At 39.5% G+C, this 25,602-nt stretch overlaps 1 protein-coding gene across 8 annotated transcripts in view; it reads left to right on the top strand.

Moving 5' to 3' along the window:
- The window catches only part of ABCG2 (ATP binding cassette subfamily G member 2 (JR blood group)), a 124,120-nt gene extending 100,573 nt beyond the window's left edge, over window positions 1–23,547 (top strand). For all 8 annotated transcript variants that reach the window (XM_074347075.1, XM_045524921.2, XM_074347096.1 and 5 more), the window contains 11 exons: window positions 392–549; window positions 3,821–3,972; window positions 5,681–5,785; window positions 6,873–7,123; window positions 11,638–11,720; window positions 15,726–15,815; window positions 17,196–17,320; window positions 18,559–18,713; window positions 20,517–20,606; window positions 21,536–21,618; window positions 23,343–23,547. In XM_074347075.1, the coding sequence (XP_074203176.1) occupies window positions 392–549; window positions 3,821–3,972; window positions 5,681–5,785; window positions 6,873–7,123; window positions 11,638–11,720; window positions 15,726–15,815; window positions 17,196–17,320; window positions 18,559–18,713; window positions 20,517–20,606; window positions 21,536–21,618; window positions 23,343–23,490 (1,440 nt within the window). In that variant the 3' untranslated portion in view covers window positions 23,491–23,547. The remainder of the gene's footprint in view (window positions 1–391; window positions 550–3,820; window positions 3,973–5,680; window positions 5,786–6,872; window positions 7,124–11,637; window positions 11,721–15,725; window positions 15,816–17,195; window positions 17,321–18,558; window positions 18,714–20,516; window positions 20,607–21,535; window positions 21,619–23,342) is intronic.
- The last annotated feature ends 2,055 nt before the right edge of the window (window positions 23,548–25,602 follow it).

The raw sequence follows: 25,602 nt of genomic DNA, 5'->3' as shown, positions 1-25,602 counted from the left end.
AAGACTAATAAATTGTAGTTGCTTTAGGTTTTCCTCTCCCATCTTCATCTCCCTTTTTGGTCTGTGCTTTCACTATGTCAGAGCCATATCTTTTAGTGTTCTAACTTAACTGTCTTAAGACTAAATATTTGACTTGATAAGAAATATATAGACCTGTTAATGGGTTTCGTATCAGGCTTAGCCACTTACCAGCTCTGAACTGAGCCTCAGTTTATTCTTTGAGTTAAAGAGAAACCTACCTCTTCTCCTGCGTAGTCATTTATTTGCTTGTTCACAGTAAATGAGGATAAAGAGACCAAGTGCCCCTTGTAAGGTTGGCACGTATTAGGAGCTCAACAAACAATAGTGGCTGTGGTTGTGATTGGTAATAACAATACTATTTGTGTTTTAGGTTGGAACTCAGTTTATCCGTGGTGTGTCTGGAGGAGAAAGAAAAAGGACTAGTATTGCCATGGAGCTTATTACTGATCCAGCCATCTTGTTCCTGGATGAGCCCACGACTGGCTTAGACTCAAGCACAGCAAATGCTGTCCTTTTGCTCCTGAAGAGGTAAACGCTATGGGAATGTTATTCATTCATTCATCCAATATCTGAACACCTGCTATATACCAGGTATTATTCTTGGTGCTGGGGATTCAGGAGCACACGGATAAAAGTTTCTCCCTTCTTTGCTGGAGGGAAACAGTCAATTAGCAAATATAAGTGTTTCACGAAAAATGAGGCAGGCTAAGAGAGTAGCAAAAGATGGCTCTGGTGGGTAGAGGTGCTGTATTATGTACAGGGTGGTCAGGGAAGACTTCAGTGAGGTGACATTTGAGCTGGGAGCAAGTGAGCAAGACCTGGATGAGTGGGAGAAGAGACTTCTAGTTGGAGGGAACAGCCAGGTACCCTAAGGCAGAGTGAGCCCGATGTGTTTGGAACACGAAAGAGGACCTGGACCCTGGTGCCCTAAATCAGGAATGGGGGCTGCTTATTGATTACTTTGCTCGGGCTGCCATGACATAGTGCCACAGATTGGGTGGCTTAAATAGCAGAAATTTAGTCTTTCACATTCTTGGAGGCTTGAAGTTCGAGATCAGGGAGTCGGTAGGATTGTTTGTTCTGAGGTCTCTCTCCTTGGCTTGTAGTAGCTGCCTTCTCTCTGTTCTCACTTCATCTTTCCCCCATGTGTCTGTGTCCTAACCTCCTCTTCTTACAAAGACACTGGTAAGAAGGGGGTGGATCCTCTCTGTTTTGAAGATAGAACCAACAGGATTAGCTCATGAATTGGATGTGGGACATGCTTATTGACTTCTGAGATCTGGGGCCTGAAAAATGAAAGAATGGAATAAAAACTGTCATTTACTTTTATGAAGAAAGAAGACGGTGGGAGAAACATGTTTATAGGAAAATTTTCAAAAGTTGAGTTTTGGACATCTTTTTTAAAATCAATTTTTTAAAAGTTTCAATCTTACAGAAGATTGAAGAGTGGTACCAAAAAATTCCATGTCTTCTTACCTCGATTCCCTAACGATTCTTTTAACTGCATTTGCTCTTTCTCCATCCCTCCTTCCTTGTACTTTTTCTGCCACCATGTACCATCACCCCTACGTACTCTGGACTATAACTAAAAAACAGGGACAAGGCTCCTGCGTCACCACCTCACACACCTCCCAGCCAGGAAGTCAGTGGTGATGTCATGGCCACCATCCAGTCTGTGGACTGCAGTCAGACGTCAACAGCTGCCCCAGAAGTGTCTCTTTTTCCTTTCTGGCTCAGGATTCTCTCCAGAAACACTCTTTTTTGGGTAATCTTTTATAACCCTGAGCAGTTCTTTGCTCTTTCCTGGCCTCTCACGTCCTCACACGTATTAGGGAGTACATTTCACAGGGTGGCCCTCAACCTGGGTCCATCCAGTGTTTCTTCATGACCAGACTCAGACCATGAATCCTTGGCAGGGATACTACAGAGATGATACTGTGTTCTTGGTGCAGAACGTCAGGGGCTGCATGGTTTTGACTTCTCTGACCACGGGCGATGTTGACCTTCATCAGGTGGTCATGTTGGTTTCTACTGGGTTTATCTGCTATGAAATAACTATTTTTTTTCCTTTGTAATTGATTAGTATTTTATCAAGGGAGATAATCATATATTAGGCCAATATCCTGTTCCTCATCAAATCTCCACCCACCGGTTTTAGCAAAGAACCACAACTCCTGCCTGTATCAGCTTCTAGTGTGATGGTTGCCCAGTGGTGACTTTCTATTTACATCATTCTTTCTACCTATGTTGACCTTCTACTATAAGGATGTTTTCTTCCTTCTTTGTTCATTTATATTTACTCACATTCTTTTATTCAGTGGGTTATAATCTATTATACTTTTTCATTTTTATGACCGAATTCACCCTGATTTGGCTAGTAGAAGCCTCTTCAGTCTGGATTTTGTGTCCTTTTGACATGTCCCTAATCATTTTTCAAGCATTTTTTTCACTGTATCATCAGCAAGATATTCCAGGTTCATCTTATTTCTCCAAGGAGCCCTGGTTCCTTCTGGTGTAGTTATGATTTAGAAACCGAGATCCAGATACTTAAGTGTGCTCACTGCTACAGGACTGTCAATGCTTCTAGACTCAATTAGCAGATAGACCTAGGGAATACATGTGTATGTGTATGTGTGTATATATAACATAGAAATACATATCTATATTTTATTTGGGAATATGTATTTATTATAAATATGTTTTGTGTGTATATATAGTTCAAATAGAATGATACATGTAAATATATTTCTAACTATTGCTCTGTTATTACGTATAAAATTAGCAAAACCATGAGTTCATAATATTTCCAATTGTAATCTAACACTTGAATGTTCTTTTTAGTCTTTGCCCTTTCCCTGTTTGTAAGTGACATTTCAGACAGTGAGAAACTCGGCTCCCATCATCTCAGTGTGTTTACTTACTTGCTCAGTCACCTAACGTAATTGTTGAATGTAACCAATATCCCAGTCACTCTGGCCATTGCCTCTAAGACAGCCACCACTCCGTCCAGTTTTTAAAAGCTGTCAGACACACCACCATCATATGACATCCCTCCTTATGACTACCTTGCTTCCTCTGACGTCCATGACCTTGTAAGCAAGGCTCTATGCTAGGATAAGAAGAAAGGGGAAAATGGGAAGATGTCTAAGATTTTAGACATTTTAAGTTTGAGATGTCTATGGCACATATAAGTGAAGATGTCAAGTATTGGGTCTGGGGTTCAGGTTCAGTTTCTCTAACTGAACATCGATGGTATTTTTATTATCTGTCACCATGTTAACAGTGTTCATTAGAGAATGATGAATTGATACAGAATACTGGACTATGTTATGTTTTGGACTAATTAGCACACAGCATCTTTCCACATGCTGGACAGCTCCTAGTGCATATCAAGCCTAGTGCATATCAAGCTCCACTGTGTACACTGTTCATTTTGGGTCTTGTTAAAATGCAGGTTCTATTTCTATGGCTCTGAGGTGATGTTCAAGATTTTCCACTGCTATTAGGAAATACTGATACTGATGCTCAGTGGTCCTCAGACCACACCTGATGTACAAAGTTCTCACACCAGTCCACGTCTCTGCTGCCAGTCCTTTACTGGCTCCTTGTTGTCCACTAACATTCCAGCTCTGGTTCCCTATCAGATAGATTAAAAAAAAAAGAGAGATGAGAATTTAGTAAGAGAAAATCAAGTTGAACAGTGAACAAATGAACTAAAGGTAGGAATAATAAAGTATTTTGCCAAGGAATGCAAGTTTCCAATGTTTAATGACTCGTTATCTTCTCACTTCTAACTTAGGATGTCTAAGCAAGGACGGACAATCATCTTCTCCATTCATCAGCCTCGCTACTCCATCTTCAAGCTGTTTGACAGCCTCACCTTGTTGGCCTCAGGAAGACTCATGTTCCACGGGCCTGCTCAGGAGGCCTTGGGGTACTTTGAATCCATCGGTATGGTTGACTTTTTCATGCAGTAAGATCCTTCCTTAATAGAATCCTATAAGAGGTCAAAGGGGTTGATGGGAGTGCTGTGATCTTTGAGTAGATGTACCGTGGGTTCCACCACTCCAAAACAGCTGTAGTTAGTTTGGTGCTGGAATTTTTCTTCACTTTGAAGCACCAGCTTGTTATTTAGTTCGCTTTTTCTGTCCTGTTTGAGTGTGTGTACATGTGTGTGTGCATGAGTTTTTCTACTGGGTCTGTATCTGTTCTCCTTCCCAGTTCTGGTGACCTTTTCTAACAGTTCAGTGAATATATTGGCCTCATAGCCAGTTATCTGTCTGGTGAATACTTTTGGAAAGGCCTGATGTCCCCAGATTGTTTGTCTTCTTGACCATAATACAGAGCAGGGCTCATCATTTTTTCCTCTTGCGTGGGATGTTGAGCTATGTTGGTGGGGGTTCACGGAGATGATGCTTAATTTTCTGGTAATATTAGGTTGCAGATTTAGGATGTGTGTGACTTACCTGTCAGTATAATGGTTAGTTTTAAGCCTGACTTCAATGTGCCAACATTTCTGATGGTTCTGGACTGCCTGGTTCTATTTTATTTTATTTTTTTAGAACATTTTTTAATGAGTTATAGTCATTTTACAATGTTGTGTCAAATTACAGTGTAGAGCACAATTTTTCAGTTATACATGAACATACATATATATTCATTGTCATATTTTTTTTCTCCGTAAGCTACCAGAAGATCTTGTATATATTTCCCTGTGCTATGCAGTATAATCTTGTTTATCTATTCTACATGTGTGGTTCTATTTTAAATGGAAATATTTAATTTTTTATGACTTATGCAATCTTCTTCACTTTAGAGGTACTTGGATGGTGCTCCATGACTTCAAATGTAGTTTTAAATATTTGTTGGCCATCTTTTAAAATGTTTTTGTTTACTTTATCATTTAAACTTAAGAAGCACACATAGGTGTAGGGAGTTTAGAGGAGATGAACCCAAGAGTCAGTCTCCAGGCTAGGCTGAGTTCAGATGGTCATGCTACAAGAAGTTGAGATAAGTGGTGAGCTGTGCTGTCCCAGCCACATTCTTCTGAGAATGCTGCTCTGGTGATTGGTTCTCTATATTGGAATTATGGCGGGTGACCACTTGTACCTGAATTTAGTAGAGGCAGAAGCATTCATTGCTAGGTGGGTACTGGCGTTTTGGCAGTCCCCAAGTGAGCTGGGAAACAGAACATACCCCCAGGCCTCTCCCAAACACAGTCCTGCTGTGCCTTAGTTGGCTTTGCTTGTTGCCTTGCTATAAAGAGCATTCGTTCTGCTACTGCTTTTTTTTTTTCAACTTATTTTTTTTCCTTGCACCTAGATTTAAGTTTTTGAAGAAGTTCTGATAAGCACCAGATCATATTGATAGCTGTTTCAGGTCTCGTGAATTAGGATGGGTAAGCACCAAGCACCAACAGAAGATTTCTGAGAATCCAAGTGGTTGGGAGTGTGTTATTTTGCCAGGATAGAGAATTGTTGAAATATAGTGTGATTGAATATATAAAAGGAAAAGGTAAATTAATGAGAGGAGAAGAGAGAAGGAAGGTGAGGGAGAAATTGTTAGATTCTGTCTCCCCAGGCGTCCCTCCCTCATCCCTTGAAAGTCTTTATTTCCTAAGACTATCAGGTTTGTGTATCTGAGTTACTTTCTTTTGCAGGTTACCATTGTGAGCCCTATAATAACCCTGCAGACTTCTTCCTGGATGTCATTAATGGAGACTCCTCTGCTGTGGTGCTAAACAGAGAGGACAGAGATGGTGAAGGTATGCAAATCTGTTAAGAGTCGCAGATTATTGCCTAATTGAGTTGGCTGAAGTTTAGCAATGTGGTAGCTCATTAAAACGTGGCTGTGTGAATTTCTATTAATGCCATCCTCTGATACAAGTTGTCCTAGCTTGTTTGGCTGCTGTAACAAAAATACTGTAGACTAGGTGGCTTAAACAACAAACCTTTATTTCTCATAGTTTTGGAGGCTGGAAGTCCAAGATCAAGATGCCAGCAGATTTGGTCTCTGTTGAGGCCCTGCTTCCTGGTTCATAGATGGGCGACCATCTCATTTCCCATTGCCTCCTTACATGGTGGAAGTTGTAGGGGAGCTCTCTGGGGTCTCTTTGATAAGGGTGCTAATCCCACTCATGAAGGCTCCACCCTCATGACCTAATCATCTCTCAAAGGCCTTGCCTTCAGATACCATCACATTGGGAACTGGGTTTCAGCATATGAATTTTGGAGGCACACAGACATTCAATCTCTAATAGCATCAGTTAACACAGATTTTATTGTCTCTGAGTGCTGTGTTTTTGACTTAATTTATAAATGAGCATTTGTATGGTAGTGTCAGCTCTAAGGGGAGTTCCCATTTAAAAAAAAAGCCCATTGTTTACACATGGTATCCATGGGGAGTTGATTCCAGGACCCCCTGCAGATACTACAGTGCTCGAGTCCCTTACAGGAGGCCCTCCCTATCCCTGGGTTCCACATCTGTGGATACAGAGGGCCAACTGTGTACTGTTTTGAAATAAGAAACTTGGCAATTTATGCATTTGCACATTGGAAAAAAGCAAGAACCAGGTTTTTTTTTTTTTATTAGGAATTATAACTCTGTGTGGTGAGAAGTCTATTTTAAAAGAATTAGGATCCGAACATTATAGTTAAGAAAAGGTCAGTGGTATCCATAAGTTTATAGAAGTAGGCCAGTTTACTGTATTCTTCTCATTTGTAAAGCAATGACAGATCTCATAATTTTTTATACTCAAGCTTTAGAATTAAGGTGCTAGGGAAGAATCTAAGAAAGAGGTTTCAAAAAAGTGTTAATAATGTTTCCCTTCTTTATCCACTTTTCTTCCAAAGCCAAGGAGACTGAAGCGCCTGCCAAGAAAGATACCCCACTCATAGATAAATTAGCTGAGTTTTATGTCAACTCCTCCTTCTTCAGAGAAACCAAAGTTGAGTTAGATCAGTTCTCAGTAGGTCCGAAAAAGAAGAAGAGTCTTGCCTACAAGGAGATCACCTATGCTACCTCCTTTTGTCATCAGCTCAAGTGGATTTCCAGGCGTTCTTTCAAAAACTTACTGGGTAATCCTCAGGCTTCTATAGCTCAGGTAACCTGGCAGAGTCTTCTGATTGTGCTGTGAAATACGTGGGGACAGGGGGTTCTGATAGAATCTGTTTTAGGATTATGTTATCTTCAACACACCCTGTCATTTATTGATCCCCATTCCATCTGGGATATAGAAACAAGTAAACACAATCGAGTTTCTGCTTATAGAAGACTTTTTTTTTCAGTGGGTTTTTTTTTTTTTGGACTGCCTAATTCAGGATTTTTGTTGATTTAGACAAGCTGTGATGGATAATCTTTGCAGAAAAAAAATTTTTTTTCAAAAATTGTGAAGTGAAGGAAATGTTTGGCCACATTTGGGGTTTTCTGGTGGCTGTGTACATTCACTTCCTGATGCATCCAGCAAGTTCTCACTGATCACATGCTGCAGTTTGGAGCTTGTGGACAGCAGTGAACGAAGTGGGCAAAAATAAAATCCCTGTTTTCATGGAGCTTACTTTCTTGTGAGGAGAGACAGATGATAAATTCATATAGATGTAAAATGTATAGCATGCCAGATGGTAAAAGAGACTGTGAAAAGGGTTTAGGCAGAGAAATGGAGAAAGGAGGAGAGACAGAGAGAAGGAGAGGAGATGGAGGAGGAGGGAGAGGAAGGAAAGGGGTAGGTCTGCATTTTGCATCTGGTGGCCGGGGAAGCCTTCAGCTGGATGTCACTGAATGTCCCTGAAGACAGTAGGGCCAACTGCTGTCTGCAGGAAGAGCCTGTGTGCAATTGCTGTTTCTTATAACTGGCCTTCTTCATTTAGGTGTTCTCATCTTAGGAGGGAACTAGATACCTAAAACAGTTTGCAATTAACACAAAGGTAGTAAGCCAACTTGAATTCTGTTCGGTAAGGCTATTCACTATCAGACTAACTTTCTCTTAATGAAGATGATCTAGTGTTCTTTTTCTCTTTTGGTTGATAGGAGTTGATGATGACTCCTTTATGATTTTTCTGTTATTCTTAAGCCCTCTGTCACCCCAAACCCTCATATTCCCAGTTCATTGGTCCATCCTTTTTAAGAAAGTCAGTTTAACCAGTTATTTGGTGGGTGGTTGATTTTATTATCATTTATTGCATTATTGCATTTCTGTTGAGTACTAAAAGATGGCATGTTGTTGGATCTAATGGAATATTACTGACTTCTTACCACACGTGCCATAGTTTTCATACTTCACTGCTGTTGCCTTCTAAGTTTTCATGCCGAGACCTTATATTCCTCTTTGAGATGTACTGCTAGTTGCTCCAGTTTTGTACTTGTTATTTGGTGTATCCATCAGAACATGAGCACTTTTGTGTCCCATCACTCAAAGGTAAGGTTTTATTCTTTTAGAGTAGATTTGATGTCATTGTGGAACAAGTGCTGTAACAAAGGTCAACATGGGTACCCATCATTCAACAGTGAGATGATACAATGCAGTTGATTCTTTAGTGTGAGTTATGCATTATATTTTTTTTATTTGGAAAATAAATTTCTCTTGCCTCTAAAAATGGTTTAGATGTGTCTTGTCCAAGTCATGTACAGCCAGCCCCCTCGGTATCTGTGTATTCCTTACACACTGAGGTTGGCGGAGCTCATGCATGTGTAGGACTGACTGTACATCTTGGTTCATAGAAGGGTCTTGAGCATCTGTGGATTTCGATATCGGTGGGGATCCTGGAACCAGTGACCTGCGGATACGAAGGGACGAGTCTATGTGGTAGTTCTAGGCAGGGGTGATTAGAATGTGGAGCTGTTTCTAACAGGACACCAGCTTTCTGCATCTTTCGGTGCTAGCCTTCCTTCACAGATGCAAACAGGCCTCGTGCCTCCAGGTTGCGTGTTCAGCTTACTTGCCTCCTCAGTGAGCTCAAGAGGAATCCCAGCTATGTTCAGGGCAGTGGCAATCTCACAGGACAAGGACAGAGCCTTACGTCTCCCTGGGTATCTGCCTGTAGCGGGGAAACTCTTTTTCAGATATGTCAATACTAGAATGTTAGCTTAAGACAGGGGTAGGCAACCTTTTCTGTAAAAGGTCAGAGAGTAAATACTCAAGGCTCTGTAGGTCAGTGGTCTTTGTCTCAGGTAGTCATTTCTGCCATTTTAGCAAGAAAGCAGCCAAAAATAATACATTAAAAGAAGGGAACATGCTGTGTTCCAATAAAACTTTATTCATGGACACTGAAATTTAAATTGTATATAAATTTCATGGGGCAAGAAATATTATTCTTGTTGCTTTTTTCCCAACCATTAAAAAAATGGTAAAAAGTGTTCTTAGCTCATGGGCTGACCAGAAATAGGGGAGAGGCCCTGTTTGGCCTGGGGGCCATAGCTTGGTGACTTTTAATTTAGGGTTTTTTAATCTTGTGAATGTGTCTTTTACTGCTCTAAGTGTTTAAATGTGGAGCTATTAAAATGTTTTATGGCTTCCTGTTGACAAGCCTTGTACAGCTAGTCTTATAGCCATAATTAGGTTTGAACTAGTCATTTACGTAAGTCAGACTTTGCCTCTGAAAATGCATTTAACCAGAGGTTATCTTTGGAAGGTCTTGGAATGAATGGATTATCTGTATAGGAAGATTTAATGTCCATTTAGTGTGCCAAAGTTTTTCTGACTGTACAATCAATTTGGAAAACCTTATCATAGTTCTTGGAGATTCATTGTTTCTATTAGCACGTTTAACATTTGACTGTGGATTAATTTTTTCAGTGATGGCCATAAACATCCTTCAGAATTCACCTTGAGAAAATGTTGGTAAACACATTTGAACAAAGACAGAATGACATATTTAGGGAATTTCTTTTTTCTCTCCCTTTTGTTCAGAAGAAGCCAAGTGCACAGAACTTGTAGATAGGATGTCTTTGCTCCAGTGAGCAATGTTTAGTTTTCCTGTTTATTTTCTTTGCCTTAATGCAAGAAGGTATAAATAGGCACACTTTATAAAAGCATGACAAAATTGTGAGATTGATCATTTTGTCAATGTGTTTAAAATTTTTCTTTGAAGATACTTTTAGAACTTTGAAACCCTTAGGAAGCATCTTAATAATAGTCCTGACAGTCTGTTAATGTAAGTTACCAAGTTTGAATGCAAAAGAAACAAAGCATGTGGAGTGTCCAGTTTTAAAAGTCTGAATATTCTTAGAGTTATACGGTGTGAAAGCATGGGCTTGTACACGTGTGCAGGCACGCGTGCTGATGGAGTCATTATTATTTATATTTTTAAGCTAATTAATATATGCCAGGGTAATAGATTTTTTTCAAATATCTGACTGTCTTTTTAGGCATTTTTTTAAGGACATCTCTAATCATACTTTTTCCAGACTCTGATCTTCACAAACTAGTCTTCACAGATCATGATCCTGTTTTCCAGTTTTGTTTGCTTCAGCCAAAAGTATCTTTATAAGTTATTTTACAAGTTTTAATACTATTGAACAGTTGTAGTAATGAGTTGTTGTTTTGTTTTGTTTTGTTTTGTTTTTTTAACTTTGGAGATTCCAAGATACATGGTGGGATATTGTATTTTTTTAAGATTATCATTTCTTATATATTTATATTTAATATATTTAATAAAATTTAATTTAAAAGTACAATAAGTAGAATTTCCTTGAATAAAGTATAATATAACCCTTAACCCTTCGCTTATAGAAGTGTTCTTAAGAGACATTTTATCAGTCTTAAAAACAGAAGTGATGTTCATCTAGTCTTCTTAGGAGTCATCAAAGAGACTGAGTGAGTGAAGGTTGGTGAGAGTAGCAGAGAATGGGCAGCTAAGTTCTGCTGTTGACTGTAGGCCCTATGGACTGAGGTTGCTGGAAAGGCAGTGACAGGAGCATTGGTAATTGAAGCACTTGGGTGTCCTCAGAGACAGCTGGCTGAATGCTTTGGTGACAGTGACAATGCACTTTTCCAGCACAGGCATAGACTGTCCCCAGGTCAGATGGGTGGGCCCCAGCTTACCCCTACTTCCTTATTGTGCAAAATTCCATTGTTAGAATTTTTTCATGCGTGCTTTAAATTTTTTTAAATTTTTATTTATTTTTCATGTTAAGAGTAAAGATATCCTGTTTTTACTGGAACCTCTTGAAATATCAAACTGTGCATGTTCACTGGCACAAAGGTTAAGAGTTCAGGCCAGAGCTCTGAGCCATTTGGACTTTATTTTATACCCCAGACTACTTTGCTAGGTACTTGTGTTGTTCTGCGACACTATATGGCCTTTCCAGTCCCCATAGCCTGAACTGGACCATGAACTGGCGGTGCCTGGTCAAGCACTGGGAGGAATCTTGGCTTTTCTCTTTTGTTCTCTTGTCAGTCTTCCCAGCACACAGATGAATTGTTTTATTTTAATTTAAAAAGCAGTCTAAATAACATGCATTGCTTTCTGTTTTCACAAAGACTCTGGCAAGGCCATTTAAAATATCTACATCAGTGGAGGGATTTGATTGTGGAGCCAGATACATTTGAATACTAAATGGTTTGTTAAGTTTTTACCTTTAATTGAAACTCTCTCTTTTTTTTTTTTTTTTTTGGAAAAGATCATTGTAACAGCCATCCTGGGACTGGTTATAGGTGCCATTTTCTATGACCTGAAACATGATCCTACAGGAATCCAGAACAGGTGAGTAAATTTGGGTCCTGATTTTGAGAAAGTGCTATTACTTTTTTTTCTAAGCTTTTGAAAATCCATTAAAAATATGAATTTGAGACAAGCACAGGGTAAATTGAGCAGTAGGATAAGTAAATGAATTGAAAGCCAAATGGAGGAGTTAGTTTTCATATTCATGTGTATATATACAATGGTTAAAATACACAGAACATAAAATTTACCCTGTAAACCAACTTTAAGTGTATAATTCAGTGGCATTAATCACATTCACATTATTGTGCAACCATCCCCACCATCCAGCCCTGGAACTTTTTCCATCTTCCCAAACTGAATCTCTGTACCCATTGGACACCAACACCCCATTCCTCCTTTCCCCAGCCCCTGGAAACCACCATTATACTTTGTCTCTGGTTTTAACTATTCTAGGTACCTCATATAAGTGGACTCATAGAGTATTTGTCCTTTGGTGACTGGCTTGTTTTCCTTAGCGTAGTATCTTCAAGGTTCATCCATGTTGGAGCATGTGTCAGAAATTTTTATTTTTCAAGGCTGAATACTATTTCACTGTATGGATAGGCCACATGTTGTCCATAAGTTTATCTGTCTATGGACACTTGTTTCTACCTTTTGGCTGTTGTGAATAATGCTGCTAGGAACATGAGTACACAAATAATACCTGTTTGAATCCTTGCTTTCAGTTCTTTTGAGTATATACCCAGAAGTGGGATTTTTGGATCATTTAGTAATTCTGTTGATTCTTTGAGGAACTGCCATCCTATCTTTTACAGCAGCTGCACCATTTTGCATTTCTGCCACAAGTGCACAGGGTTTCAGTTTCTCCTGAACCTTGCCACACTTATTATTTTCTGGTTTTTCCTGTTTTTGTTTCATATATATACATATATATATGTATGTATGTAATAGCCACCCTAATTGGAGTGAAGTGGTATCTCATTGTGGTTTTGATTTGTATTTCCCTAATGATTATCATTGAGCATCTTTTCATGTACATATTGTTCATTTGTGTATCTTCTTTGGAAGAATATCTATTGAAATTCTTTACTCATTTCCCAATTGGATTAAAAAAATTGTTGAGCTGTGAAACTTCTTTATATATTCTAGGTATTAACCCCTTATCAGATATAAATTTGCAAATATTTTCTGCCATTCTGTGGATTGTTTTTTCACTCTGTTGGTAACGTCCTTTGATGCACAAAAGTTTTGAAGTTTGACATAGCCCAGTTTATCTATTTTTAATTTGACATAGCTCATTTTATCTATATTTTTCTTTTGTTGCCTGTGAGTCAATTTCCTTTTTAATTTTTGATTTGTTTGACATGGGGAGGTGGTTGGGAGTCAGTTTTTTCTAACTGTTGTATGGTTAGTACTTAAGTTAATTTTCCTTACCTGGTTTCAGTCATACCATGCCCATAAAACTTGTTTCCTGATGAGACTTTGTAATGGCTGTAGCATGCTCTGAACGGAGGTGCTGAGCAATGTGGGAGCTGCTGACTTCTCCTTGGCTTTGTGTATTGAGAACTGCCCTGGGCCTGGCAGTGTCCCCCACGCTGTACACCTGGGGTCTCAGGTTACCCTCCCCGCCAGAGTAGGGGTGGTGTTAGCCCCCCATCTCACTGCTCGGTGGAGTTGTGGCACCTTAAGTTGAATCTATTTTGTCTGGAAAGGGGGATTGTTTGTGAAAGAAAGAGGAAACATAGAAGTCAGTTCTCATTCAGGTGGAGTAAGGTATCTCCTGTGTGGGATCATATGGTGAGACAGTTACTGGGGCTTTTTCCCCCGGAGTTATGTCATTGCTTTTTCTTTTCACCTTCCCCGAGGGCAGAGTTGCTCTCTGGCTTAATTCCAAACTTGCTAGGAATTGCCCGATTGTACCCTTTGTAGATGCCATATTTTCTTGAATCACAGAGTATGTACCACAGGATCTAGAGCTGTGGGTATTCTGTGCTGAGGGAAGCATTTGGGAAAAGCTATTGGGAAACCTGCCCTCAACTGGAATTTTAGAGAGGAACTGGAGATCTGTTCATCCAAGCTCTTGGTAGAAGACTCCAGAGAAATAAAGAAGAGTGTGAGCTGTTTCTTCACATGTTTTCTGGAGAAATAGAGCATTGGAGTTATTTTCATTTTTATTTTTGACGTAAGCTTGCCACCAATTTTTTTTTTTTAAATCATTTGAAATTGCTCTGGAGGCCAGTGTGGTTTGGTTCTCTTTTTGAAGAATGAATTATTCCAGAGAGATGCTTTCTTTGCTCTTTCCCTAACCTGTATAATCATGGGTAGAATGACAGCTTCTTTGACCTAACGACACCTTATAAAACTGAGGAGATGAGAGTTAAACAGATTAACGTCTATTAAAAGAAAAGGTATTTAAAGAATTTTTATGATCCATAAGTAGACACTACCGACATGAATTACCACCTTGGAAAGTACTAGAATACATCAAATTCTTTATCAATAAAAACTCTTTACTATAAAATAAATTATCTTATGATTTAGAGGGAATTTCACTATCTCCAGGTTTAAAATCATTAGGAACATTATTGTACTGTTAGATGTAAGACTTAACATGTTGAGCCGAATTGCCCCACATTTCTGAAATTAGCTTTCACATTGATATTAGGCTTATTTGTGTGCAGAAAGTAGCATTGGTGCTTGTGTGTAGGCCTGGGTGTTTTCCATTTATTCATTATTGCATAAACATTCACTTTTAAAACAGCCTGTTCCCTAACTCCTTTACTTGGGGGAGTGTTAAATACAATTACCAAGTATCTATGGACTCTTCTTTTGGACATTTACACACTTTGGGTTTACATTTTTTAAATTCTCTTACATGTGTGTCATTTAAGTGACATGCCACTTTATCTCTTTCAGTTCCAACTCACATCCTCAATGTCAATTGAACTGTTTGGTTAGGAAGGAAAGCCCGACACTGTTTCAGGAATGTTGGCGTGCATTCATAGAAATCATTTTTCTCTCAAAGTGTAGATTAACTGAGTACTTTTCCTTTTCGAACTTCAGTTATTTTACTGAGAGAGAAGCATTAATAATCTTCCTTTTCTTACAGGTGCACAGATTAATTTTTCCTTTATGAGCATTCCTTTGTTTTCTTTTTTGAGCCCACTGGGAAGAAACCCTGTTGGCAATGAGTTTTCAAGGAGAACACCAAGGCTGTTCTGATGGTTGTGAGGTGGATCTGTACAGTGAGGTGTCAGTTGAGGTTTCCCTCCACTGTCTTTCTCTTGCCTCCTTCTGTCTTTGTTTCTTCTTTATTCAACTTTTAAAAAAGTGGCTAACAGAGGTTTTTAACCTTGGCAAGCTTTATTTGGCTCACTGTTTCTCTGTTCATACATTAGGCACAGTACTTAGAGGTTTGTTAGTTAAAATCCAAGGTGATAGTATTTTTATGGTCTGTTTAATCATCAGCTTGGTCCACAGACTGTGCCAGAGAATCACAGACTGGGCGGCTTAAAGCACAGAAATATACTTCTGCAGTTCTGGAGGTCAGGTTGCCAACAAGGTTGGGTTCTGAAGAGGGCCCTCTTCTAATTTGCTCCTCCTTGCTGAGTCCTTGGACGGCAGAGCAAGAGCTCTGGTGACTCTCCCTTCTATTCTAAGGGCACTAATTCATTGTGGGGCCCCACCCTCGTGACCTCGTCTAAACCTAACAACCTCCCAAAGACACCATCTCTAAGTATCACTGCATTGAAGGTTAGGGCTTCCGCACAGGAGTTTTGAGAGAATCCAGTTCAATCCATAGCAACCCAGGACTGTGAATTTCAAGCTGTGATATATGGAGCCCCAAGGGTACTACTCTGGAGATGCAGGGGTTGGGGGAGACCTAATGGGGTTCATATTTCCCTCCATTTTAACCAGAACATGTATTTTTTTGTGTGTGTCATATGTTAAGATATCATTTGAGGGAAGAGTTTTGCAGGTAGAGAGATGATTTAAGACTGTTTAATCGATGGCAATGCCTTTGTTCCCCTTCTCTCATCACAGAGCCGGGGTGCTCTTCTTCTTGACAACCAACCAGTGTTTCAGCAGTGTGTCGGCCGTGGAGCTCCTGGTGGTCGAGAAGAAGCTCTTCATGTGAGTGGGTCTCTGTTTCAGGAAGGGCACTGTTGGTCAAGCTGGTCACATCCTGAATTAGGCTGTGCCTGGGTTCCTGGGGATTATCCATGTTGATTGAAAAAGAGCAACCAGAGCCAGGGAGGAAAATCTTGAGCATGTGGGGCCTGATACCAAGGGAAAAAGGAGTTTCAAGATTAGAGCAGAGCCTGCAAATCCAAGTGCTGCAAAGAAAGCAAGCAGTAAAGAGGCTGCAAGGGATCTTTTGTTTTTAGCAAATAAGAAGCCATGATGACCTTCACAAGGGGCTTGGTAGAGAGAAGGGAGCGGATTGAACAGTAAATTCAAAGGAGGAGGTAAAGTTGAGCAAGAAGGTTAGCCCACGACGGAAGGGCGAATGGAAGAAGCCAGAAGGCAGCCTTAAAATAAAGATGGGCTGTTTTGTTTGTGTTTTTCAAAGTTGAAAGAGACTTACATATTTACATGTTGAGGAAAGGAATCCTTAGAGAAAGAATGAAGATATTGATGGAATAATTTGAAATTACAGGAGGAAGCCCTCAGGAAGAGGAGGGATCTAGAACTTCAGAGGGGAGAGAGTAGGATTTGGTAGCTGATGGGTGCGTGGTTGGCAGTCATGATCACGGAAAGAAGCGCCATTTTCCTTTTTTTTATCATGAGAGTGGGAGAAGTAAAACGAGGTCAGTGGTCCAGAGCTGCACTTGAGGCTCAGGGAAGAGCAACGCCACCTTCTTCATGATTAGAAGTAGGGAGAGAAAAGCCCCTCCGCCCACCAAGCTCAGCTAGAGAAGTGTTGGCCTTCAAGGAGAGCTGGTGCTGGGACAGGGAGGAGATGCAGAGCCTGCCCACCTGGAGCGGGTGTTCAGGATGCAGACTGGGCGCATCGGGAGGGAGTTCGATAGTGAGACGAGGAGTCACTGCCCAGAGCTTTGTGGGGCTCAGAGGAGGCGCACACTTAAGATGCTGACAAGAAGGGGATGGGAAGGGATAAATTTGGGAGTTTGAGATTTACAAGTGTTAGCCACTATGTATAAAAATAGATTTTTAAAAAACTTTCTGCTGTAGAGCACAGGGAACTATGTTCAATGTCTTGTAATAACTTTTAACGAAAAAGAATATGAAAACAAATATATGTTTGTATATGCATGACTGGGACATTGTGCTGTACACCAGAAATTGACACACTGTAACTGACTGTACTTCAATTAAAAAAGAAAAAGATGCCGACAGGGATGAAGGGTGGTGGGTGGGCCTCGTGGATGTGGAAGCTGTAGTTGTTAGACCCCTGGGGGCAGCAGAAGTCTGTATAGCAGGTGGTTTAATCTTCTGGTCTGTGCCTTCTTAAACTAATGGAGGGTGTGTGATATGAATTTTTGCTTTTAGACATGAATATATCAGTGGATACTACAGAGTGTCATCTTATTTCTTTGGAAAACTGTTGTCTGATTTTCTACCTATGAGGATGTTGCCAAGCATCATATTTACTTGTATAACGTACTTCATGTTAGGTAAGCCACGGGACAGAAGGTATGTGTCTTTAGTCTTGGAGATGAGGGGACTTTTTGCAAGCGGGCTTTGGTTCTCAAAACGGTAAAGAAAGCCATGAGAAAGGAAGCATCCAGTCATTATGTATGCTCTCAAATAACTGTTCTCGGAGGGGATTTTTGTCAAGACTTTTCCCAAAGTAGCTTTTAAAACTGTTTATAAAACTGTATTTTATAGGGATACTGTGTGTCATATACAACATGGAAATTATTCATAAAACTATTTGACCCTGTGTTGGAGGAGGCTGGAGCTGGGGTATTTATTACTTATCTATTTCTTTTTTATTTGTGTATGTGTACAAAGACAGTGAAAGATGGTGACTTCTGGAGCTTACTGGTTTAATAAAAGTATTTGTTTGATAGATGTAGACAGATTGATTTATGCATTATGTTGAGGCTATACCCCAGGCTCATTACATCAGAATTTCCATATATGTCACACACACACTCCCCCCAAAATATAGTTTTTTTGACAAAGCATTACTGATTGAGTTTAAACTTCCATTTTACAAATAAGAGATGTGTCATAAAGAATTAGGCATAGAACCTAGGTCCTCAAATTCCTATCTACTCTATAGTATTCTTATGGCTCTTGCAAAATCTGCAAATTTTTGTATGACCCATAATGTTAGCCCATTTTAGTTTATAAAGCAGTTTTATGAAGCTTAATTTAACCCCATCCTCAATCTCAGAGTTGTAGGGTGATTTGTCTTGGGAGACTTGAATTATGGATACACTCCCCCAGACGTTAAAACCACTGGGAGGTCAGGTAGTCCTGACCTTCCCGGTATCTTCAGTAACGCAGTTACAGCAAACAGTGAGTAATGGGGTGATGTCTGGGGAAAATGAGTGTGCTCTTGGCAAGTTTCCTCGTGAGAAGAGGAGGCAGAAGAATTGTGTCCAGTTGTGTTGCCTGCAGCTCTCCATCTCAGGCACTCAGAAGTTGTTAATTACAAACAAAGAAGCCAGAGCCTTCCATGCTTATGCAGTGAGTGTGAAAAAGAAAACCGTATAACTTGGTACAGTTATATCGGGGAAAACAGTGAAATTGGTGACACAGGTTGGTTGGATAGAGGATGAAATTTTATTTCATTCTGATACTGGTTTCTCAAAATATTATGGTGTTATTTACATAATAAACAATCCCTGATAGACAGTGACCTAGGCTGTTGGATTAACCCCCTCTTTTCTTCCTGACTAAGGACTGAAACCAGTGGTGGAGGCCTTCTTTATCATGATGTTTACCCTGATGATGGTGGCGTATGCGGCCAGTTCTATGGCACTGGCCATAGCAGCAGGTCAGAGCGTGGTCTCCGTAGCAACACTTCTCATGACCATCTGTTTTGTGTTTATGATGGTGAGTAGGAACTGTGCTTCCCTGAGATGTAATTATTTTTCCTCATTCCTTTCTGCAGATTCACCTGTCATGTAAAATCTGCTTTGAGGTTTCCTGCTGTCAGGAAGCCCTATACTGAAGTATAGCTTATATTATTAGGGAACGTACCAGCTCTTTCTTGATCTTATCCAGCCTTTTTTGCTACTGTTCTAACATGGTTATTATAATCTTAGTCAATGTGTCATTACAGATGAGCTTTTAAAATATACCTCTCAGTGACATATCGTGAAAGCTTGATAAATTGGAACTTTAAAAACCAGAAAAATTTTGCTTTTTCAAATTGTAAACAGGTTTTAAAATGACAGGTTCATTGTCTGAGTTTTGTGCTGATGTGAGAGGACTGCTGGCTTGTTTCGCCAGCAGCTGGTTGGGTTGAATCTGCTGCTCTCCAAGGGAGAAGCTAAACTGCATGAGAATAGAGCAGTATATGGCATGGGTCTGTCTTGGGTCTCTCTTGTATTTTGAAAAGGAGTGTTTAAAAAAATACTGAAAAATTCCAGTACTAGGACCCCTCCTTTCTGGGTTCCTGACATTCCCTTATATCAATATATTTCTGCTTACCTTTTTTAAACATTTACTTAATCCTAACCTCACATGGTCCTAAGTTTTGTGAACACAGAAGTGAATCTGCAAGTGAAGGGAACCAGCTACCACATTTCCCACCAACACTGAGCAAACAGGAATGTGTAGCCTATTTACTTAATACACATACCTTTTCTGCTAGGGTAAGATCACATATATTTAACTGATAGGTAATTAGCACAGACTCTTACCAAAGTTTAATTCTTCCATTTCTGAGTTTGAAAGCTACGAATCTAAACATTATTGAGAAAATGATAAGCTTCATGTGTATTTTCTATAATGTCATTCAATAAATAAGATGTTGTTCAAATATAAAAATGTTTTGTTTGATATTATTAGATGCTTTGATTTATTGTTATTTAAGGGTTTGTATGTAGAACTTTAAAAATCAGTTATAAGACTGTACTTTACTCAGCAATGCTGTGCATTATGTATTAAGCACTAGGTTGGGTCAAGCTTAAAAATCTGTAGTCACACCAGGAATATTGTCATTGTTACGCCCATGCCAGCATGCCTTGTGCCAGTTAGGAAAAGTTTTATGTGAACCTCTTCTTATGTAGCCTTCTCTTGCTGGAGTGATCCTTCATCTCCATCGCAATACTGCTTTTTTGTAGCTTTAAATGAAGATACTGATCATGTTTTATGCTTTGCTTTACCACATTATGCTATGTATCAGTTCCAGGCTTTGGGTTATTTTAAGCATGCATTCTGAACCCCAAATTATTCCTAACACCATGCAGAGATAGAGTGCAAACCCTTGTAAATAAATATTACTGTGTTATGGAAATAGGGGCATGAGATGCTCAGGGTATGTTCTGGTATGTTTACTGGTGGGAACATACAGTGGTTGTATCACTGGAACAGTCAGTACATACTGACCTTCCATTGTGTGCAGTTACAGAGAAAGTGAAAGCCTCAGCAATTAAAGATCTCCCAATTAAATGAAATTTATATTATAGATATATTGTCACTCCTTTAGAATCTTAAACAGCCCCAGCTCTCGAGAGGTATACACATACCAAGAGGGTATGCTACATCTCCAGGGTAGTGGACAGAATTTCAAGAAAGAGTTGGCCTTGGCAGAAGTGGTTACAAGGCTGTGGGGACTTAAGGAGGGTGCTTGCTAGAATTCTTCATGAAATCACTTCACCAGTTCTGATTCTTGGAATTTGCTTTTTGTAGATATTTTCAGGGCTGTTGGTGAATCTCAGAACCATTGCACCTTGGCTCTCGTGGCTTCAGTACTTCAGCATTCCTCGATATGGCTATACGGTACGTTCTTCTTGTCACTGTGACCAGTTCATTGTTCCCGTGTTGGGAACGGCCAAAATAACGACTAACCACCTCACGTCCCCAGCCACGAGCTGTGCAGGTTTTCCGAGAATGAAGTAGAGTTTCATGTTATTAAGCCTTGGGTCACCTTGGGAATCACTGGGCATCTCCCCAGTCACCCGGTTATTGGAGGAAGGTAATGGGTGGGGAGATAACTCATGGTGAAGGAGAAAGAGCGACTAATTGATGTGAAAAAATAACAGTGTTTCAGTTCAGTAAGGAAATTAATGAGAGGATGGGAGCCTAGAATACGTATTTTAAATCGAAAGGAAAATTAGAAGAAAAACGAAGACCATGTAATTCTCATAGCCACTATTGGCTTTAGACAGCTAATCAACTCCAGAGAAAACCATGCCTTAATGTAGTATAAATGTCTCTAACTCCCAAGAATTAGAACTGGGTTTTTTTTTTTTTTTAACATTTTTTATTGATTTATAATCATTTTACAATGTTGTGAGAACTGGGTTTGATGAGAATAAACAAGAGCAATACAAAAGATTCTTACTATAAATTACCAATTGTCATTGAGTACCACTGTATCATTTTAATTACAGTGTTTCTGGGGTCATCACACTGGGGAGAGAAAAAGGAAAGGACTATGGGGAACAGAACCAGAGGTCTCCCCTCTTGGCCAAATACTTAACTCCCTTTGTATTAGAAGCCAAAATCTTAACCCTGGGCCTCTTGATTGCCAGGGAAAATAATTTTAGCTGCTTTGGTGTGACAAAGACAGTGAACATGAAGCTTGGTTTTTATTTTTGAGAAATAACAATGAAGATTAAATTCAGAGGATGGGGTTGTGATACTTCTTTGGAAACTTTTTGAAATGTAAAACTATTTTCCCTGCCCTGCTCCTCCTTGTGTTACAGGCTTTGCAGCACAATGAATTTCTGGGACAAAACTTCTGCCCAGGACTCAATGTAACAGCAAACAGTAGCTGTAGCTTTGCGATGTAAGTTTGCGTTCTTGCGTTCATCGTCGTAGTGGGTTTGCTTACTGTTGAGATGTGATGCAGAAACCCCACCAGGCTTAGAGCTGGGGAGTCCTTTCAGGGACACTGACTTCTCTGAGCCTAAATTTTCTCATCTCTAAAGTGAGTTGTGCACATGAAAGTGTCCTACAACTCCGAGGTATTCTATTACGGTCAACATCATATTTTAGTTGGAGAAATGTTTCTTTTGTGTTACTTGTTTGTTTGGGGCCTTTTTAAAAGATCCTCTTGCTGCTAAGATTGTGGGTTTGAGTTTCTGTTTTTTCAGAACATCTGAGTTTGAAATGAGCTGCTTTGACATCATAGCAAGGCCTTAGCAGTATTGGAACTGTATGGATTATTTGAAGGGTGTGGATCCATGAACTTAGGGATTCCTGCAAGCCCAACCCGTGGCCCACAGGAAGAGCTGAAAGGGCAGAGGAACAGAAAGGGAGTGAGCATTTTCCTGCCACAGTCCTGGTACTTGCCTCTTCCTCTTGCATTTAGGAAACATGAAATCAAAGTCTGCACAGTTGTTTTTTTTTTCAAAACTGACCCAGCAAAGGGTGTATCCTCTAAAGAGAGAAATACATATTTCAGTAAGCTGAAAAGGAAATCCTTTTTTTTTTTTTGGTATAATATCCATAAAACAAAAATGTAGATTATAATAAAATTAGAGGTGTTGTTTTAAAATCAACATTTTCCTTTTTGGTGATTGTTGTTCATGGTGCGATTTTTAATACATTAATTAATGAGAGAAAAGAAAATGCTACTATCCTAAATCTCATGAATATTCAAGTAGAATATTCTTAATATAACAGGACAAATGGCTATTTTGAAGTATTGCCAGAAAAACCTCTGTGAAGAGAAGCTTCCTTTATCCCACCCACTGCCTTTCTTTTGATCTGGGTACAACCTTTTTTTTTGGAACTGCTAAATTCCAAGAGTCACACAAAAATGATACCAGGCAATAAAATGTGGTTTTATTTTTAGTACCAGCTGCTTTTCTGGCCTGTGGCGAGGCTGCTCCGTCTTGCCCTTCTCCTGCTCCCGCGAACACTTAACTGGCAACTGGGCCTCCTGGTGACGTCCTGTGGCCCAGTGTCTGCGATGCTCATGCCAGGCTTGGTGGGAGAGCTGACAGGGCAGCTCTGGCAGGAAGCCCATACTCACCTTTTCGCCTCGTTTCCGAATTCTCAGCCTGAGTGCTTTTGTGTGGCTGATGTGTGTAATGAGCTCTACAAAGAGTGCCGATCATCTTTATCAGGGCCTTGGATCTCATTTGCTAAAGCTGCAGTTTTCCCTGTCATTTTGAGTGAAAATTACTCAATACATGTTTCTGCTCTTTGACGTGAGCAGCACCGCAGACTTGAAAACAAGTGAATTTGGAGAGGCTGGTAGCTTGGTTCAAAGTGTGAGTCTGTGAACTTGGCCAAGTTCCGGAAACCTTAGTCTCCTCATCTTTTAAATGTGTATAATGTCCACCCCATAGGGTTATTTTCAGGATTAACTCAACTGTTATATGCAGGTTGCTTCATGGTGTCTAGCAGAATTGTAAGTATCAATGACTGTTTCCTATTATAAATAAAGGGATATTTATTTAAGACTTGGTAACCTATATGCTTCTTTAAGGAACAGTGACTATATTAAGTAAAATTTGACAGATGCTAAGAATGAAGTCATATTCTTTTCCTATTGAATTTCAGATGTACTGGCGAAGAATTTTTGGCAAACCAGGGCATCGATCTCTCACCTTGGGGCCTGTGGAAGAATCACGTAGCCTTGGCTTGCATGATTGTTATCTTCCTTACAATTGCCTACCTAAAATTGTTACTTCTAAAAAAATTTTCTTAAATTCCTCTTTGATTTACACAATTTACCCCACATTAAAAAGGGAGCACCTTGACTTCAGTATTCAGTGAAGTTTTGTTGGTTGTCTTCTTTTCACTTGCCATCATGCTATTGTTCAACAAGAATTAGTTTTAACAGAAACATTTATAGAAATCACAATGAACTAAATTCTACACGAAAGAACCCAGGTCATAAACTAGTGCTATTATGTAGTGTTAGTTCATCCAGTCAGAGAGTAACCATGGGGAAGAAATCTAGTTTAACTTATTGCCCTGAAAAAGAATTGAGTTCTAGAAACTTGTGACAAGTTATTCATGTCTCTGGCATTGATTTCCTCACCTTTAAAAAGAATAGGTGGGTTAGTTGTCTTCCGGCTTCAATATTATATGAATCAATGATCTGCCATTATTTAATAAATACTAATAAATGTATTGATGTTTTTGTGAAAGCATGAAATCCAAACCATGTTGGGAAAACCCAGTGTTATTTATGGAGTTAAAAAGCCATTATGCTAGAAAAAGCTTTGATAAGCCTTTTAAGGTTATTCGACCTCACTGCGGTTTCCCTCTGGGGGAATGAGAGTATCACAGGGGCCTCAGCTGGGCTGTGGACTACAGGTCTAGAGGGCCGGGACTGGTAATCTGGGTGTGCATCATAATCTCCTGAGGAATTTTGCTCAGATACAGGCGTCTGGGCCCCATGAGCCTCTCAGCATCAGGATCTCCAGGGCTACCTGCATGAAGAACTGTCCACGGCAGGATTTGATAATTTCCGAGATCCTTCCCAGCTCTGCACATCTCACACGTATTATATAGTTATTGTTATAACTGGCCCTTTACAGGTTTTTTCTTCCCTCCATATGCATCTCATTTATTTACACAGCTTCTCTTCATTCTAACCTTTACCAGTAATAGTGAAGTGTATTTAAACTTCTTTTTTACTGAAGGGTAATGTAGGGAAAAAGTACAGTCCAGTGAATTATAAAAGGGACACACCTGTGCAGCCACCAATCCAGGTCAAAAAAAATAGGACATTATGAGTGCTGCCCTCCCGAATGCCCGCCCAGCACGCCACCCCCAGCTCCTCTTCCAGTCACTTCTTCCTCCCTTCTCTCTGGGTTATGTTTGCAATGACTCTTGTATACTCCCCTCTGTTGCTATTGTCAGAACATCCCTACAGCTCAGTTTTGTGTTCCTATGTGTGTAGGTACATCCTGAATGAAGCTCCCCACCCCCTTTAATAAACTATGCATTTTGGAATAATTTTAGATGTATAGAAAAGTTGCAAAAATCATGTGGAAAGTATAGCCTTTGCCCAGCTTCCTTCAATGTTAGTATTTTATGTACCACGGTACATGTCAAAACTAAGAAATTAACGTGGCTACATTACTGTTAAACTGTACACTTTATTTAGGTTTCACTTTTCCACTAATGCTCTTTTATTGTTCTAGAATATGGTTTAGGAGATCCCATTTCATTTATTCCTTTTTTGAAAGTAAATACTTTTCAGTATTATAGGAATTGAGTGAACTGAGGAACCAGAATGTAGACCCGCTGTGACTGGTCATCTTGGAATGTCATTTAGGGTCAGTGGGTGCCCTGCCTTGTTGCAACATCAATCCAAGGACATAGTGTTCTGTTTTCATCTTTGGACTTTAAGGAACTTCTTCCTTTGTTTGATGATATTTGACTAATGCTTCATCTTGTAACAAATTATCACACCCTCTTTCTACCTGATTACTTCGTGACCATCAGGGTTCATGAGTTTTTCCTGTTCTTGGTACAGTTCCTTCTTTTTACATAACCCTGGCTTACTCATAGTTCTCTGTATGTACTCTTCCTTACACACAAAGAAATATATTACACAGTTCTCTGTGTATATGCAGAGAGGAATATATATTTATCCTTTATACACAAAATATACTTAAGAAACAATAAAGCCTTAACACTTACTTTTAAAATGAATAAGAATATAAGAATTTAAATATATCTTATCACACTTATCCTCCCTTTGTATTTCAATTGTTTTTATACATAATTCTTTTTAAAATTATCATGGTAAGAAATAAGTAACATAAAATTTACCATCTTAACCATTTTTAAGTTTAGGAACACT

Source organism: Camelus bactrianus, chromosome 2 (genome assembly GCF_048773025.1).
Source record: "Camelus bactrianus isolate YW-2024 breed Bactrian camel chromosome 2, ASM4877302v1, whole genome shotgun sequence".
NCBI lineage: Eukaryota > Metazoa > Chordata > Mammalia > Artiodactyla > Camelidae > Camelus > Camelus bactrianus.
The sequence above is the reverse complement of the archived record's forward strand: the minus strand, read 5'-3'. Positions and strand labels throughout refer to the sequence as shown.